The sequence below is a fragment of the Molossus molossus genome, unplaced genomic scaffold (assembly GCF_014108415.1).
Source record: "Molossus molossus isolate mMolMol1 unplaced genomic scaffold, mMolMol1.p scaffold_m16_p_10, whole genome shotgun sequence".
Lineage (NCBI taxonomy): Eukaryota > Metazoa > Chordata > Mammalia > Chiroptera > Molossidae > Molossus > Molossus molossus.
Genome location: NW_023425345.1, coordinates 49423744 through 49441696, shown reverse-complemented (window position 1 = coordinate 49441696; position 17953 = coordinate 49423744). Strand labels below are relative to the sequence as shown.

General features: G+C 54.3%; 1 protein-coding gene across 1 annotated transcript in view; it reads left to right on the top strand.

The window, feature by feature from the left end:
* The window catches only part of COL2A1 (collagen type II alpha 1 chain), a 32291-nt gene that overhangs the window by 1565 nt on the left and 12773 nt on the right, over positions 1-17953 (top strand). The window contains exons 2-25 of the mRNA XM_036251377.1: positions 2596-2802; positions 4259-4275; positions 4466-4498; positions 4603-4635; positions 4724-4777; positions 4913-5014; positions 5986-6063; positions 6694-6738; positions 6832-6885; positions 7302-7355; positions 8607-8660; positions 9014-9067; positions 9199-9252; positions 9534-9578; positions 10063-10116; positions 13189-13233; positions 13685-13738; positions 15185-15283; positions 15872-15916; positions 16010-16108; positions 16284-16337; positions 17136-17243; positions 17608-17661; positions 17745-17843. Coding sequence (XP_036107270.1) covers positions 2596-2802; positions 4259-4275; positions 4466-4498; positions 4603-4635; positions 4724-4777; positions 4913-5014; positions 5986-6063; positions 6694-6738; positions 6832-6885; positions 7302-7355; positions 8607-8660; positions 9014-9067; positions 9199-9252; positions 9534-9578; positions 10063-10116; positions 13189-13233; positions 13685-13738; positions 15185-15283; positions 15872-15916; positions 16010-16108; positions 16284-16337; positions 17136-17243; positions 17608-17661; positions 17745-17843 — 1595 coding nt within the window. The remainder of the gene's footprint in view (positions 1-2595; positions 2803-4258; positions 4276-4465; positions 4499-4602; positions 4636-4723; positions 4778-4912; positions 5015-5985; positions 6064-6693; positions 6739-6831; positions 6886-7301; positions 7356-8606; positions 8661-9013; positions 9068-9198; positions 9253-9533; positions 9579-10062; positions 10117-13188; positions 13234-13684; positions 13739-15184; positions 15284-15871; positions 15917-16009; positions 16109-16283; positions 16338-17135; positions 17244-17607; positions 17662-17744; positions 17844-17953) is intronic.

Genomic DNA, 17953 nt, shown 5'->3' with positions numbered 1-17953 from the left:
GGACTAACTATATTTTTGTCCTAAATTTACATGAACACACCACAAAGCTATTTTCTTGACTGACTTCTGCTTTAGTATACAATGGAATCAGCTAGGTGACTGCAAAATAATTCCCAAATTCTCCACCTGGTATTGGAGGCGCTCACTGAAGTGGCAGAGCTCTCTGACCGCCGCCGCCTTCCCGGGAGGGAGTGAATTCCAGTTTCTTGGGCCCAGCTTTTCCAGTCGCTGCTTCTCCTCCCCAGGGGGAGTGCGTCGGAGCAGCTGATTTTGCTCCTTGGAGCGTCTCAGCTCCATAACCCCACCCCCCGGGTCGGCCGACCGTAAAAATGTGACCTGGGGAAAGACGCAGTCTGCGTAGACGTCAGGAATGTCAGAAACCTAGAGCTCGGGCACGCCCCTCTTCCCCCATCTTTCCCAGAGTTTGAGAAACTTATTGGCGGTGGCGTCTTTGACCCACATCTGCATTTCACGGCTCTGGCCTCCGAAAGTGCCCCTCGGCTCCGGGGAGAGACCTCAATCCTCCTTTGTGAGGCTTGTTTGCGTTGGGAGATTGGCAGCGATGGCTTCCAGATGGGGCTGAAACGCTGCCCGTATTTATTTAAACTGGTTCCTTGCGGAGACCTGTGAATCGGGCTCTGTGTGCGCTCGAGAAAAGCCCCATTCATGAGAGGCGAGGTCCGGTGGGTTCCCCCGGATTCCCCGACACCCTCTCCCACAATGCCCCCCTGTGCCTGCCCGCCGCCACCTCCCGGACTCCAGCCCTGCGCAATTCGGCGGCGGAGCGAAATAGTTCCCCGAAAGAGGTAACTTTTTAATTGGCCTGCTACAAAGAATCACTTATACGGCGCTGCGGTAATGAGCGGAACCCGATCGGGCGCGCCGGGATGCTATCGGCAGCCGTTTGGAACAGCAATTATGGTGATGCTGGGCTCCTCAATCCACACCTAGGAGATCCGGTTACAGTGCTGGCTCCTTTCTGGGGCAGTCATTTAATCCCACTTTTCACCCTCCCAGTGTCTGTGGGCGAGCCTCGTCCAGAGCCGCCTCCACAAAGAGTCACCCTGCGGCTCTCACACCCAGTGCCGCCTGGCCCCGCCCCTGCGCCCGCGCATCCCGGCTGCCCTGCCAAGCGAAATCCGATCCACTTTAGGGGTGCACCTCCCTCTCCCAGCATTTTCCTCTCTTTCCACCCTGGGCCCTCTTGGGTGAGAGTGGGCTCTTCTTTAGTCCGAACCGGAGACCATTAACCTCTCCTTCCCTTTGCCCGCTGCGGGCTTTCTACAGCGCCAACAATTTTAGCGGTGGGTGTGTCCCAGAAGCTGCTGTATATCCCCTGGGATCCCCTCCTCTCCCTGTGGTTGTCTTGCCTAAAGGCTGAGTGGATTTCTTCTAGTGGAAAAGAAATAAAAAGGTTTATCTTTAGATTTTCAGAGTCTGCTTAAAGAGCAAGGGGCAGGTTCTTTTCTGTCTCCGCCCCCTTGGTTTGTGGCTCTTTCCTATTATTCATCCCCTGCAGTTGCCATTGCTGTGGGGATTTTGATGAGAAAAACAGCGCTGGGCGCTCCCTAGCACGTGGTGCGGGCTCCTCAGCCCTTGGCGCTCTCGCAGCGCTCTTGTCAGCACAGGTCTCATTTGCAGGGTGGATTCCAGATGGCAGGGCGCTTGTGGAAGGGACTAGTCCCTGCCACTCTCCGTCTGCATTCTTGGTGGAAGCCAGGCCTACACTGGCTCATCTTGGTCCAGGCCCGTATTCAAAGCCCCCCTGTCCTGCAAATTGGGGTGTTGTCTTCAGATGGAGGCAGGGGCTCTCCATGGAGGGCTACAACTGGAGCCCAGTACTGGGAGCCCTTTGGCCCTGCTTGCCTCCCAAGGCATTTTATTAGCCTGCTTGTGTCCCCAGTGTGTTGTTTGAATGAGTCTATCCTCCTCACCAAATTGGCCCTAATGCTAATACAGTTTAAAGAAGGGACAGGTCCTAATTCGAATAGCTCCTTCAGCTGGCCCTCCCCAGAACCATGGTTGGAACCTGGCTGTTTACAGATTCTAATTTTTGTGGGTAGACTTTCTACATGTCTCCTGAATTTTAGCTATCAGTGGTACTTAGCAAGTCACGTAATTTCTAGAGGAAGGTAGAAAAAAGAAGGCCTCTGTTCCTGTGTTGGGGTGTGTGTGTGTCTCCCTTCCCTCTCTCCTCTATCTTCACAGTCCCCTGAGTTCCCATTCAGAGTCTGACCTCCTGCCCTCACTCTAACTTGCTGCACCCCCCTATCATCAAGTCTCCCTCATGCTAGATGCATGAAGAGAGTACAGTGCAGTACCCCCGCCCCACCTTCATTGTTGGCTCAGGATTTTCACTGGTAAATAGACAGTGTAGTACAAGGTGCACAATAAATATTTGTTGAATACATGGAAGAATGAATGATGTCTTAGAAAAATAATTTTCAAGTTCTTTATATTTGGGTGGCCCGAGTCCACATTCTTCAGCATTTGAATGATGTCAAGTTGACTGCAACCTCTTTCTCTTTTTCTCTTCTGACTCCCACCCCCTCCTTCCCTTTGCTCTCTGCTTCTTCTGCTCCACCCTTGGTGCAGAGAAGGCTGGCAGCTGTGTGCAGGACGGGCAGAGGTATAATGATAAGGATGTGTGGAAGCCCGAGCCCTGCCGGATCTGTGTCTGTGACACTGGGACTGTCCTCTGCGACGACATAATCTGTGAAGACATGAAAGACTGCCTCAGCCCTGAGACCCCCTTCGGAGAATGCTGCCCCATCTGCTCAACTGACCTCGCCACTGCCAGTGGTCGTAATTTATTTATTTCCTGTTCCACATAAATAAATTACTTGCAGGTGCAGCAAATGCCCTCCCATGGATGCTGGTCATCTCTGCAAAGCAGAGGGGCTGGTTATCCATGGGACCCCAGCAGCTGAGGCTGAAAGGAAAGGCCACTTCTCACTTGCAGGTTGACACTGAGTGAGCCTGAAACACTAGAGGGGTCCATCCTCACCTAACACCTCCAAAATATATGCTTCCCAGACACATGAAAGGATGGGTGTGATTCCACCAAGTGCTCTCTCTGGAATCATCCCTGCACAATATTAGAACCACAGTGGAGATTGAATGCTCTGTCTGGCCAAATCACAGAATAATTCCTCCTCTATGACCCACACCTTTTCCTCTCCTTAGAAGACCTCCAAAGATATGGTCTTCAGTGAGGAGAAACCTCTTCCAGCTAGTGGGTGACAGAGGGCAGGCTTCCTCTTTGAGATGGGAACACTGATGGCAGTTTCCTTTCGTTTCTACCTTTCTTGGAGTTGACTGCCAGTCAAGAAGCACATTAATAAGAGAAGGAGGAGCTGGGCTCTGGGAGTCCCATGGCGAACTGGAGATGGGCCTGGGACAGCCTCCCTGTGCCTGTAAGTCTGGTGGGCAGTTATTGGCTCCCAGCTAGAATCAGTGCTGGTGGATGATATCTGTGCAGGTGACCTCCCCAGCACCCAACACTTGCCCTGTCTCCCTGCACGGTTGATGAGGACCCACATCTAGGCCCGTGGGTGGCCTCAGTGTTCCCTTTCTGTTCAAGTAGGGAAGAAGTTGAAAGGGAAGTGAGAGGTTGCCTTTCCTTAACACTTCATCAACACTGGGAAGCTGCTTGGGGAAGCTGCTTTTAGGGTGCAGATTTCCAGGTCATTTGGGAGGGGCCTCTGGGTGAAGTGTTGGTTGCCCTTACTGTTCTGCTACAAAGGGCAAGGGGATACTGTTTGGGGTGGCACTGGCTGCAATGCCCTTTATAACTCCGTTGCCTTGCTGTTTTGTTGTTTTTCTGCTTCAAGGAGACCCAGCTTGAATGTAAGACCTTTTAAACAACCTAACCCTTTCTCTGGGAGGGTTTGGGCTGCGGGAAGAGCTCCCTACACTGTGGGGGAAAGAAGAGACTGAGCCCTCTGCCAGCTTTCAGTGCTTTCTGGATGGCTGATTAGATCTCGAGCTCTTTGTTTTCTCTTTTCACTGGCCCTGTTCCATTCTTTTGCATGCTGGTTGCTTTCTGAATAACAAAGTCTGGGTCATCTCTGTTTCTCATGGGACCTCAGCAGCCCCAGGACCCCAACAGAGGGTTCAGTGGAGTAACAGGAAGCTGCCTCCTTCCTTGGTTGTGTCCTTTTTTGGGCTTAATCCCTTAAAGAGTGTTTGAGTGACAAGAACTTGTACTTCTTTATCTCACAAGTCTTACATTCTCCTCTATTTTTTCCACTTGCAGGGCAACCAGGACCAAAGGTGAGGGTTTTATTTTTTGCTTTTGCTTTTGCCTTTATAGTTCCTTCTTCGGAAGCAATGCTGTGCTCATGCAGCCTGTCATGTTTTAGATGTCAGCAGAGGTCTGTTTCAGAGGGCGCTGTGGGCAGGATTTCTGTCTGGGGCTGGGTGGGCTTGCTCTGCTTGATGCTGAGACTATGCCATGTTTCAGGGACAGAAAGGAGAACCTGGAGACATCAAGGATGTAAGTGAAACTTATTCTCCCACCATGTTGCTTCTATTGCTCTAACTGGGTCATTTTCTTGTGGTCCCCTCTAAACTGCCATTCTATGGGTCTCTCTCTCACAGATTGTAGGACCCAAAGGACCCCCTGGGCCTCAGGTAAGAAAGGGAGAAGGCCATTCTTCTACGCCTGCCTGATCTGTAGGCCCTGGTCTTGCTGTCATCTCAACAATTTCTTCATCTTCAGGGACCCGCAGGTGAACAAGGACCCAGAGGTGACCGTGGTGACAAAGGTGAAAAAGTGAGTAGAGAAACAAGGCTGTTCGGCCCTCTAAGGCCCCTGTGAGCCTGGCCACCACCTCACAGGCAGCCAGTGGACAGATGGCTCCTGCATTAATACTGCCTCACATCAGTGCCTGCTTTTCTTTCTGCCCAGGGTGCCCCTGGACCTCGTGGCAGAGATGGAGAGCCTGGGACCCCTGGAAATCCTGGCCCCCCTGGCCCTCCTGGCCCCCCTGGTCCCCCTGGCCTTGGTGGAGTGAGTATCCTTATATTCCCTTTCTTCAGGATGTCCCTCCAGAAATGTGGCTTCTAAATTGCTACTCACACTTACCTGGCTGGCTCCCAGGGCTGCCAATACTGTGTACAAAGCCTGTCCGTGGGCCTCTCCCCCAGGCCTGTAATTTAGTGGAATCACATATTAGGCATGAGACTGTGGCACTAAGGGTTGACTTTTTTCACTCACTGGGTTTCTGCAAAGAAAGTCTTCAGTTACCTGGCTCCCTGGCGTCTGTACTGTGTGGTCAATTCTTGGGAGAGGGTGTGGGGGTTGGGGGAGAGGATGACTGGGCGCTTGTAGTTCCCTGGAAGAAGAGTGACCACTGTCCTTGGAAGACATTTATTCTTGGTCTTTGCCAAGTACATTCCAAGCAACCATTCATTCTCATGAAAGAGCCCCACTGAGTGAAGGTGTGTGGCTAAAGTCGTTTTTGGAATCAAACCAATCAACAAATTATATTGCCCAGTTTTTTCAGGTTTGCCATTTTGATGTTTGCTGCATTTTAAACGTTTAAACTTTAAACTCGCAGATGCTACTACATCCCTTGCTAAAATATTCCAAGACTGTTGACTTTAATTCTTTGCTGGGCATTAATGTCTTGGAGGGTAACCCACTTTAAAAGTAATGTTTTAGTCATATTTCTCAATATATGTTAAATAATGTATTTAATATTTTAGAACTAAAAGATAATAATTTTATAAAACGAATGCAAATAACTGATACTCTTCTAAATAACATGTAATCTTCCAGGGAGATTATTATGTCATCTAATGACACATTTCCAAAACTGTTTTTCAGGAATTACTGGTAATTCTGATCAATGCTAGGTTAATCTCCAACAATCAGGGCTTATCTAAATAGAACTCTTTCTATCCAGATACAGCTTACCTAGCCACATAGGAAAAACCTAGGGCCTCTCAGGCCCCTAATGTTGTTCGGTTCATTTGCAGAACTTTGCTGCCCAGATGGCTGGAGGGTTTGATGAGAAGGCTGGTGGTGCCCAGATGGGAGTAATGCAAGGACCAATGGTAAGAAAAGACACCAGTTCTTTGCAGCCACGATGGCAGGAGGTGGCCCTTAGCAGAGCCAGAGACTCTGGCAGCCTCACTTTACAGATAATTGCTTAGAGCAGCTCTTCTCCTTCACTGTGTAACCTCCCATTTAGTGAGCTCAAAGCATTTGGCTTTTAATGGCCGTGGATGCCAGTTTTGATGATGTGCTGGAGGAGCTAAGAAGAATGAGGATGGAGAGATGCATATAGGCCGATCTGTTAGAAGGCCTGCTGCTATTGCTTTTGGAATGAGAACTGAAGAATGCAGACAGCAGCCACTGTTCTCCAGCATCCACAAGACTTCCAGCAGGAAATCTCAGCCCTGCAAGTCTGACTTGGCACAGGCTAAATGAAACTCAGACTTTAGTAAACATGGCCGCTGTCCAGAAAAAAGCAAGGCCAGCTTCTCTGTTCAAATGGTGCCTATAAATAAAAATAGGTTGTTGTGTGGGGAGTGGGAAATGAGAGGGAGCAGCCACTGCAGGCCCCCTGCCCACAGAGCAGCCCCTTGTCCTTTGTCCGGGCTGTTGGCTGGAGGGAGGTGGCACACTGGAGGCTGTTGGTGAAGCATTTCCAGTAAACCTCCTCATTTTCTGTCCCAACACAGGGCCCCATGGGACCGCGAGGACCTCCAGGCCCTGCTGGTGCTCCCGTAAGTACCCGGTCGTTCTCGGTGGCAGTGCAGCTGCCTTCAAGCTGTCTGTCAGTTTGTGGGGGTCAACCTTGTTCTCACTTTACTTTTCAGGGACCTCAAGGATTTCAAGGAAACCCTGGTGAACCTGGGGAACCCGGCGTCTCTGTGAGTACCAACGTGGGCCCTGCCCCTCTCCTGGGGAGCCTCCAAGATGTACCACTCAGATCCAGTCCAGTCACCCCGCCCCCCCGCCTCTGCCCTGGGCTTTCCCACAGTGGAGGACCCAGAAGAGATCCAGATGTCACCTCTTAGCTGCAGGGCACTCTGACAGGGAGCCAATGTGCCAAGGACCACCAGGCACTCTGTCATAACTGTCCCTGCTGGTCCATGGCCGGCCTGTGCGGTCTGCTGCCTCCCACTGTAATCTGCTCTGGACCTTTGCTCTCTCTTAGCACTAAGTGAGGTTTTTCCACCTTTCTTCCTTAGAAGGGAACTAGCTTCCGAAACTACAGTCTCAAAGCTTGTCCACTGATTTGGTGACTTCCCTCTAAAACCATCTCTTAAACTCTCTTACTTTGTAGGGTCCCATGGGTCCCCGTGGTCCTCCAGGCCCCCCTGGAAAACCTGGTGATGATGTGAGTATCCCTGAGCAGTCACACGAGCAGCTGCCCCTGTGCGAGGGCGCGAGAGGGTGTGTGCTGGGCGGCGACCCGTGGCCCAGGTGGAGACTCCGAAAGGGCAAGGCTGGTCGGCCAGAGACCCGGACCCTGTCTACTGTCTAGTCAGCTTAGCTTTCAAGTGCCCCGGGGACTGCTGTGGACTCACTGGGAAGGGAAACAATTAAAACATCATTAGCTCCAGGAAGGGAAATTGAGAAATGAGAGAAGGGAGAGGGAAAACACCAGGGGAAAAGACACAGAGAAGAAAAAACAAAGAAAGAAACATTCAACAACCCAACATTATCTTAATTGTAAATGAGTTAGGACCAGCTCAGCCTGAGTCAGGATGTCTACAAAGGATGCAAACGAAGTGAAGAGACAAGAGAGGAACTTGAGCTAGTCTTTTTTTTGGTGGATCCTCACCCAAGGATATTTTTTTCATTGATTTTTAGAGAGAGTAGAATGGAGAAAAGGGGAGGGGGAGAGAGAGAGAGAGAGAGAGAGACATGTACGTGAGACACATTGATTGATTGCTTCCTGCAAGCCCCAGATAGGGGCCAGGGATTGAACCTGCAACCCAAGTACGTGCCCTTGACCAAGAATCAAACCCGTGATTCTTCCATGTGTGGGCCAACACTCTAACCACCGAGACACAGAGCCATACCGGCCAGGGCCTGAGCTATTCTTTTCTTTTCTTTTTTTTTTATCCTTACCCGAGGATATTTTTACATTTATCTTCAGATAGAGCAAGAGTGAGAGAGGGAGGAAGACAAAGAGAGAAACATTGATGAGAGAGAGACACATTGGTTCCCACCTGCATGACCCCAACCAGGGCTGGGGACAAACCACAACCGAGGTACGTGCCCTTGGTCGGAATCAAACCCAGGACTCTTTGGTCCGAGGGGCGACGCTCTAACTGCTGACCCAAAGCAGCCAGGGCCCTGAGCTATTTTTGTGAATGGCGTTAGACTGCAGAGAGAGAGCCCACCAGAGGAAGTGGGGGCTAGTAGGGACAGAGGAACTTGCCCACCCAACATATAGCTGTCCCAAAGACTGCATCGTGACCTAGGAAAGGCATTTAGGGAAGTGTGGAGTGTGAAGGAGGTGAGGGAGATGAGCGAGCAGGTGGGCAAAGGCATGGAGGGCCGAGAGAAGGGACGCAGGCAGGAGTGTGTCAGGTGTGTTACTGTGTCTCCTGAGGAAGCTGAGCCACGTCTCTCCCTGCAGGGTGAAGCTGGAAAGCCTGGAAAGTCTGGTGAAAGAGGCCCTCCCGGCCCTCAGGTAAGGCCCCACCTTTCCCTTTTTGCTCATCCGGCTCAGTTAGCTCACTTCTAAATCAAAATCCAACAGCCCCCACATGTATCATGCCTTCATGCTCATGACCATGTCCGTGGTCCTAATACTGGCCGCCAGTGGGAGGAGGCTGGGCAGTTGTTCTTACCCACTTTGCATAGAACGGGGTAGGCAAGATGAAGGGGATTCTGGGACTTACTAAAAGAACTGTCCAAGTGCTGGGCTTCGCCACTGCTCCCTGGTAGTTGGACGAAGCCAGCCCCAAAGGTGTCTAGCAGCTCAGGGCAGCCTTTAGCGGGTTCTTCTGCTCTGTGCCCTGACATCTCCTCTTTGGATTTCAGGGTGCTCGCGGATTCCCAGGAACCCCAGGCCTTCCTGGTGTCAAAGGTCACAGAGTAAGTATTGTGGGTGAGGGTGTTGGAAGGAAGAGATTGCTCCGGGGAGAGAGAACAGCATTTGGAGACACGTGTATTTCTTTCTATCTGTTTCTCCAGAAGTGTGACTGATGTTTTCTCTCATCTCCTAGGGTTACCCAGGCCTGGATGGTGCTAAGGGGGAGGCTGGTGCTCCCGGTGTGAAGGTGAGGACCAGGGAGCACTCTGGGACAGGGCGGAGGGAGGTGATGGGGAGTCTTTCTCCTGCTGTTGAGCTTAGTGGACTCAGGACCTCAGAACAGCTTTGGTTGGGAACACCAGTCCTCTATCCTGGTGGATGAAGAGAGCTCGGGCCGTTGTCCTTCAGAGAACTGATGTTTGGGGGTGTCAGTGCTAGCTGACATGACAGAGCTTTCAGCCTCTTCCTTGGGAGTTTCCTGGGGCTGGCAGTGGGTCCCAGTGCTGACCGTGTGTGTCTTTCTTCCAGGGTGAGAGTGGTTCGCCTGGAGAGAATGGTTCCCCGGGCCCCATGGTGAGTGTGAGCGTCACCCCTGCAGGGCCCCACACACTCTTCAGACACCTCCCACAGCCCCCCAGGTGGCTCGTCCACAAGTACCAGTGTTTCCTCTGTGCAAAGTAGATATTCAAAATTGTAGACTGATCTACATAATGAGCAAAAAAGCAAAAAGCATTAAATAGATGATTTGGTCAAGGTTTCACCAGCATTCCCTTGAAATAGCCCTAACACACTTTAAGTGTGCTTGGATTTTTAAAAATTCTATTTCTTCTCAACATTTCGGGAAATTCACCTATTGCAAGAGGCAAAATGTGCCTGTAACCAGGACCCCGATCAGTAATAGGAGCGTCTGTGTTCTCCCTGGGTGAGCCCTGCACCTTTGCTCCTGGGCACCTGTGTGCTTCCTTCCCGAGTGTCTGGGAAGGGCCACAGGTAGGAGTGATGGCGCAGAGCGTTGTGTAATCAACTCACGCGCCTGCTGTCCTGGTGTGTATTCCAGGGTCCCCGCGGTCTGCCTGGTGAGAGAGGACGGACTGGCCCTGCCGGCGCTGTGGTGAGTAATTGACAAGGCCCAAGCCACCGTTTGCCCAGTACTTTAGAGTTTATAAGCATTTTCACGTGGAGTTACTTCACTTGACTTTCAAAACAACCCTGTGAGGTGTAAAGAGTACCATCATCCCACAGGGTTCTCTCAGAGTGTGTTGCCACAAATTCCCAGCCCGGGTCTGCTCAGTTGGAGGAGGAGGTGGGCTGTGGGAGGGTTGGTGGTGAGGGCAGGACTCTTAACTAGTCTGGATTATTCAGAATCCCCCCAACAGCACGCACCCACTCCTCGGTCAGTCCAGTTTGAGTTTACAGACAGACTTAAACGGGCTACAGTACGGTGGTACTTTTTTTTTCCTTTATTGATTTTAGAGAGAGAGAAGTGTGAGGGAGAGAGAGATAGAAACATCGATGAGAGAGAACATTGATTGCCGCCTCCTGCACATACCCCTCTGGGGACTGGGCCCACAACCTGGGCACGTGCCCTGACTGGGAATCGAACTGCCGACCTCTTGGTGCCTGGGTCTATGCTCAGCCAGTGAGCCACACCGGCTGGACATGGTTGCTACTTTTTGTTCTTTTGGTTGACCCAGATGATGCCCTAGAAAGTGTAGCCATCTAGGTCCTCCGACAGGGCCTTTATACTGGGCACTGCTGCTGTTACTGTGCCATGGCAGCAGCAGTCCCTGTGTCATGGGCACATCCATGTGTGATGCCTTTTATGTTTTGTCTCATCTAATCCTCCCCCAGATCCTGTGAGGTAGATTCTATTAGTCTCCTCATTTTATTTTATTTTTTTTTTTTTTTTTTTTTTTTTTTTTTTTTAATAAACTACATTCTGTTTTATTTTATTTTTTTTTATCCTCATCCGAGGACATTTTTCCATTTTTTGTACAGACAGAGTGGGAGAGAGAGGAAGAGAGAGAGAGGGAAACATCGATGTGAAAGGGACACATCGAGTGGCTGCCACCCGCACGACCAACCAGGGCCGGGGACAAACTGCAACCGAGGTACGCGCCCTTAGCGGGAACCGAACCCGGGTCTCTCCCGACCGCAGGCGGACGCTTTAACCGCTGAGCCAAACCGGCCAGGGCTAGTCTCCTCATTTTAGAGAAGAAGGAACCGAGGCACAGAAAGGTTAAATCACTTAAGACAAACAGTGCTCAGCGGCCTCAGACTTCGGTGGCCTCTTGTTAATGTGGGAGACGAAAGCGAGGGATTTGCAACTGCTGGAGGGTGCAGGTGCCCAGCTCCGACCCTTCCCGCAGAGGGCCCTGCAGGCGCTTGGCCAGGCGCCTGATGCGCTGACAGCGTGCTTAAGAAAGGTTGTGCTTTCTGCTGACTTTGTGCCCCAGCCACCCAAGCGCTGAGGCCCCTCCTCACTGGCCCTTGCAGGGCTGGCCAGAGCGAATCAGCTTCACTCAGGGTGCTGCTTTCCAGATAATATATCTGTTCGGCAGAAATTCCTCTCAAGCAGCCTCGACCCCCATTTGTCACCCAGGGCTGCTGAAGTGCCTTGTCCCAGGGTCACTTTGTGTGAGGGGATTAGAGAGTACTGGGCCTGCCAAGAAACACTGCCATTTCTTCAGATTAGCAGGACCTGGCTTGCGGCTTTGGGCCGGGCCCAGAGCCATGGTGACTGCCCCCGTGTGGGGCAAAGATGAGCTGCAGCCCCTGCTCTGTGTTCCCTCCTTCCTGGGCACAGTGGGCCCTGCTTCTGGTTCCACTTTTCTGGTTCCTGTCCCCTGGCGGTCAGGCGGGCAGGCTGTGCACTGGATTCAGAAGGTTGACAACATCACATAGTTCCAAGTGCAGGCCTGGTGTCAAGGCTGGGCCAGGGACTGGGCTGTCTTGGCCTCTGCCTGCTGTAGTCACGAGCCCCCCCAATCCCTGGGGCCAGACTGTGCCCCACCCCCGGCCTGCTGCAGGGGGAGCCTCAGATACCACCCCGGCTCTGGCCTCCCGGAGTTGCACCACAGCTCCCTTTGCGCACGCCAGCCCGGGCCTCTGCCCTGGCTGAGCCCCACAGGGAGGGTGCCCCAGAGCTTCCAGAAGCAGCCAGGCCAGCCCCGAAGGGGCTCTGGCCAATGCTGAGGCTTTATGTTCCCTCTGACTTTTTTTTTTTTTTGTTAAGTCTTCTCTTGCTTGCTTTTCTGTTTAATGCCAATCTGGAGAGTCTCAGTCAGGAGAAGTGGACCGTAGCCAGGGAGAAGAGTTGAATCTTATTTAAAACATGAGCTCCCCCTAAAGCATCCTTTAGCTTCCGTGGAGAGGCAGAGGCAGGTGGACGGGGAAAGGTTGCCTCCTGGCCTCCCCCGGTCCCCTGCCAAGACCAGGTGCCGGGCCCCGCTCAGCCTAGCCTAATGGTTCCCGGAATTTGGGAAAAGTTCGCTAGGCCATGAGAGGCCCCGAGAGAGAAACTGAGCAGTGCTACCACAAACCCGGGGAAAAAGCCCTCCACGTGCAATTCCTGTAGAGAAGGAGCTGCAGCCTTGCTTTTCTGGGTAAAGGACCCTCAGGGGCACGAGCTCAGACACCGTCCTCGGGCTGTGCTGGGTGCTCTGTCCCCATCATGGAGCTTCCTCCTGGGTCGCTGGGGGGCGAGGGGGCAGAGTGCAGAGGCAGCCTGGAGTTACCCAAAGGGAGGCTTGACCAAGCCTTCCTCAGGGAGGGTAACCAAGCCTTGGAGGCCCTTACCAAGCCCTGGAAGTCTTTCCACTACGAGCAGGCGGGAGGAACCCAGTCAAGGTTGCTCCTTGGCTCTTTCATTTTCCTTTGGCCCAATTCTCTGAGTCATTAAATGATAACTTAGCCTTGAAGTTGGGGATATTTGAGATCTACACTGAAGTTTAAGAAACAATGGGATAGCTGGGCAATTGCCCAACTTTATTTCAGCTGAGAACGGGCTCTCTGAAGCCCGAGCACCCATTCACCCCATGGAGGGTGCTGGGCCCGCCTCGTGCTCAGCCCTGGGACGCCCTGGGCACAGCGTTACCCAGTTTCTGTGTAGCTGGGCTGTGGGCGGGCAGGGACTGGACACCAGGCACTTCTCACAATTCTGTTTCCTTCTCCTTGCTCACAGGGTGCCCGGGGCAACGACGGTCAACCAGGCCCCGCAGGGCCTCCGGTAAGTTCGTTTTATTCCCAGCAGGTTTGTTCTTGAGGCCCCTTCAGCAGCACAGTGAGTCTCGGGGTTCATTCAGTGTCAGCACAGCAGGGCTCGCTTCCCCTGGGAGGGGAGGAGTCATTGCCCTTGAGCTTGAGCTTGTCGGTAACAAGCCTTAAAGAAGTGGTTTGTTTTTCTCAGCCACCTTTTCAGCAGTTTTTTGAGGAGGGCTAGATAGAGAGCTGAGAGCATCGTCCACCTCGCAGCCTGTATGGAGTCAGAATAGTGCTTGCCTTCTGAAGCTCGGCCCGGGGACTCTGGCAGTGGGGACAGTTTTCATCCAGGGACTTTAGCACAGTGGATGTAGAGCCAAATCAGTACCGAGGTGGGAAGGAGGATGGGCTGTGTGTGTGGGGGCGGCTCACTCTGCCCAGAACCGGCATTCACCTAGGTACCCCCTTCCTTCCTCCAGGGTCCCGTGGGTCCTGCTGGCGGTCCTGGCTTCCCTGGGGCTCCTGGTGCCAAGGTGAGTGCCCTGGTGGTCGAGTCAGGAACCCCTTTTCCCCATAACCTTTGCTGATTGCCCCCCGATGACCCCCTTCCCTTCTGAGGAATGTCCCCCAGCCCCCCTGCTGCTCTCCGAGGAAGAAAGCCAGGACTGCGCAGAGTCACCTGCTGGAAGGGACAGTGAGATGGAGGGGTAAGGGGCTAGAGGTGCTACAGTTCAGCTTCAGAGGGGAGAGGCCGAGGGAGATGGGGAGACACCGGGGACCAGGAGGGAGCAGAAGACCAGGAATGGAAGGAAAGAAGGCAAAGTTCAGCCACCTCTGGACCCAGAAGACAGTGTAGGGCAGTGGGCAGGGGCAGGGAGATGGTTCCATGCTTCCCTCTGCCCTGCTTCATGGGAGGGGCGGAGCTTGGCTCTTCCAAGCCCTGTTAATTGAGTTCTTCCGAGGATTAACAGAGGCCAGTGGAAGGCCAGCCAGTGCAGGGAAAGGCCCCCCTGGCCCAGGAGGGATTCCAGTGCGCACGTCCCTGGGAATTCTCTCCTGTCACCGCCGGGAGATGAATAAGGAGCCTCCGTGTGGTCACTGGCATCAGGTTGCTTTTCCCCTCCCGGGGGTTTCCATGGCAACCAGACAGTGTCTGAGGCCCTGGGAGCCGGGTGAAGGAGACCCATTGTGAAGAGGGACAGCGGAAGGTGAGGGGGCCTGACTTCTAGAAAATAATAATTACAAAAGTGAGCAAGAATGTTCTGAGGAGAAACCCGAGGCGGCGCTGCCTTCCCTCCAGGTCAGCAGCCCTCCCCAGGGACTCTGCCTTCCAGAGAGCCCAGATCTCGGCCAGCACAACTTTCAGGAAAAAACGAAAGTAAAAGCAGAGGCCATTTTGGGGTTGGGGGCTGCCAGCAGCCCAGGAATCGGGCTGAGCAGGGAGAGGTGGAGTGGGTGCTCGTCCTAGCTCCGTTTGCCCCCCTTTCTGGCTCGATTCCAACGGGCCTGGCCCCGAGCCTGGGGCAGCTGCGTTTGCCCATCAGCCAGATACCAGCGGAGTAGTGCTCTCGGCTGAGGGCCTCCATTCCATCAGTAACCCAGGACAGTAGGTGGGGAGGCAGACACAGAGGTGCCTGCCCATCTCAGCCACCCCTCTCTCATCCCACGACACAAGGATGGCAGGACCCCCAGCACAGGCTTTCCGGTGGGTGCTGATGGGACTGGCACGATGCCTGTTACTGTAACTACGTTTGCCTGTGGTGGTTCACAGCACCCAGGGGAGATGGAGATGGAGAGGCAGGGGAGGAAGTCACCAGGCCAGCGAGCCTGGTCCGCCGGCCCCACATGTTTGCGTGCAGGGTGGGTGGACATGTGTGACTCTGCTTTTTGGTGCGTGCGTACAGCTGGCCCTAAACTGTAGTGGGTCCCTGAGAGACTGCGTCCCCTGTCTTCTCATTCCACCCCTCTGTCTCTTCCAGGGTGAAGCTGGCCCCACCGGTGCTCGTGGTCCCGAAGGCGCTCAAGGTCCTCGCGGTGAACCTGGCACTCCTGGGTCCCCCGGGCCCGCTGGCGCCTCTGTAAGTGCAGCTTCTCTGTGGCTCGAAGGGCCTGGAGTCTGTGGCCCTGACACTCTTGACTCTGTGCTTAGCTGTGAGGGAAGTGGAGCCCCAGTCACCAAACTTTCATTCTACCCCATGCCTGCTCCCCGACCCCACCTCACAGCCCGTCTCCCTCCATCCCCCATCCTATCCTCGAAGCAGTTAGCAGGATGTGCCTGGAAGGGGCTGCTGCTGGCCCAGCCCCTGGACCTGCAGCCTGGGAGGGTTGGGAGGGCTGGAGCTTATTCTTTGCTGTTTATTTTATAATGACCCTGTCTCTGCCCTGGCCGGTTTGGCTCAGTGGTTGGAGCATTGGCCCGTGGACCAGAGTCCCGGGTTTGGTTCCCGCTAAGGGCATGTATCACTGTTGCAGTTTGTCCCCGGCCCCGGTTAGGTCATGTGGGTGGTGACCAGTCAATGTGTCTCTCTCATGTTCATGTTTCTCTCTCTCTCTCTTTCCCCCTCTCTCCCTCCCACTTTAGCTGAAGATAAATTAAAAAAAAAAAAAAGGTCCTCATGGGAGGATAAAAGATATAAAAAATATAATGACCCTGTCTCCTTTTTCAGGGTAACCCCGGAACAGATGGAATTCCTGGAGCCAAAGGATCTGCAGTGAGTGTTGCCTTCGGACGTGGCTCCTTCAGGGGGGACTGGTCTTCCCTCATTCCCTCGTCTGATGCCCTTCTCCTCTGCTCATGCTGACAGGGTGCTCCTGGCATTGCTGGTGCTCCTGGCTTCCCTGGGCCCCGTGGTCCTCCCGGCCCTCAAGGTGCAACTGGTCCTCTGGGCCCGAAAGGTCAGACGGTAAGAGCCTGGAGTGAACCTTAAGTCCCACTGACACCCCGCAGTCAGACCCCCCTATCCCTCTTTCCCACACACACTGGTGTTCTTTGGTGGGCACCTTTAAGGGTTTCAGGAAGCAAGGGCAGGGTCTGTGGAGAGAACCCAGTGTGAGAACCTGCTTCTCTCTTTTGTCAAGGGTGAACCTGGTATTGCTGGCTTCAAAGGTGAACAAGGCCCCAAGGGAGAACCTGTGAGTATCTGCCCGTCTGCCTTGACTTTCCGTGCTGCTGCTCCCGGGCCCAGGGCCATCCCCCTGCCCACGGCCACCTTCGGGGACGTCTCAGGCTGTGCCCAGCCTCTGGGACCCAGGGCCATCCCCTGCCCACAGCCACCTTCGGGGACGTCTCAGGCTGTGCCCAGCCTCTGGGACCCAGGGCCATCCCCCTGCCCACAGCCACCTTCGGGGACGTCTCAGGCTGTGCCCAGCCTCTGGGACCCAGGGCCATCCCCCTGCCCACAGCCACCTTCGGGGACGTCTCAGGCTGTGCCCAGCCTCTGGGACCCAGGGCCATCCCCCTGCCCACAGCCACCTTCGGGGACGTCTCAGGCTGTGCCCAGCCTCTGGGACCCAGGGCCATCCCCCTGCCCACAGCCACCTTCGGGGACGTCTCAGGCTGTGCCCAGCCTCTGGGACCCAGGGCCATCCCCCTGCCCACAGCCACCTTCGGGGACGTCTCAGGCTGTACCCAGCCTCTGGGACCCAGGGCCATCCCCTGCCCACAGCCACCTTCGGGGACGTCTCAGGCTGTGCCCAGAGGAGGGCTGTGACAGGGCTGAGATGTTGCAGCTTTGGCTCGACCAGTTTGAACGTGGCATCCTCTCTGTCTCCCCAGGGCTACTTCTGCTCTTCCACGGCCGGTCCTCTATGGCCTCCCTTCCCGCAGTCCCCAGCTCTGAAATAATGGCAAGGCCATGTCCCCCATGCCAGTCAGTGCTTGCACAGGGCCAGGGAAGGGCTCACCTGTTTCTGTTTTGTGTTGGTTCTCAGGGCCCTGCAGGCCCCCAAGGAGCCCCTGGTCCTGCTGGTGAAGAAGGCAAAAGAGGTGCCCGCGGAGAGCCTGGTGGTGCTGGGCCCATTGGCCCCCCGGGAGAAAGAGTGAGTGGGCTAGGAGTCCCTTTCACTGGTGCGTGACCTCCAGAGGGAAGTCGAATTCTTGCAGCTCTGTGCTCTTGCCAAGTGCCGTGACCTGAATATCATGCTCCTCTTTCCTTCCCACCACCATGGGGATTGGGCTCCCTTCTCCTTGTTTATGCCCCCACCCCAGGGTGACATGAACTAGTTTGAGCTCCTTCCTAGACAGGTGGAGACAGAAGTTAATCTTTCAGAATCTTGCAAGCTGTAGCTGCTGCTCCGTAAAAACTGCGTTGGTGGGATGGAGCCCCTGAGTCTGGCTGGGCGCTCGGCAGCCATGGTTTGGTGGGGCCATTCCAACTCACCGCCTTTCCTCCTCACCTCCTAGGGTGCTCCTGGCAACCGTGGTTTCCCTGGTCAGGATGGTCTGGCAGGTCCCAAGGTAAGTCGGGAAGAGTGGCTGGGTCCCTTCCTGCATCGTGAGTCCAATGGCTTCCCGCTGACTCCCGGACTCCTCTTGTATAGGGAGCCCCTGGAGAGCGAGGGCCCAGTGGCCTTGCTGGCCCCAAGGGAGCCAATGGTGACCCTGGCCGCCCCGGAGAGCCTGGCCTTCCCGGAGCCCGGGTAAGTATTGAGCAGCTTTCGCCCTCGGCTTCAGCCTCTGAGCAGAACCCCCCCCCCCCCCCCCGCCTGTCCCCACTTGTTCCCTTCAACCCTGCGCTGCCAGGGTTGGA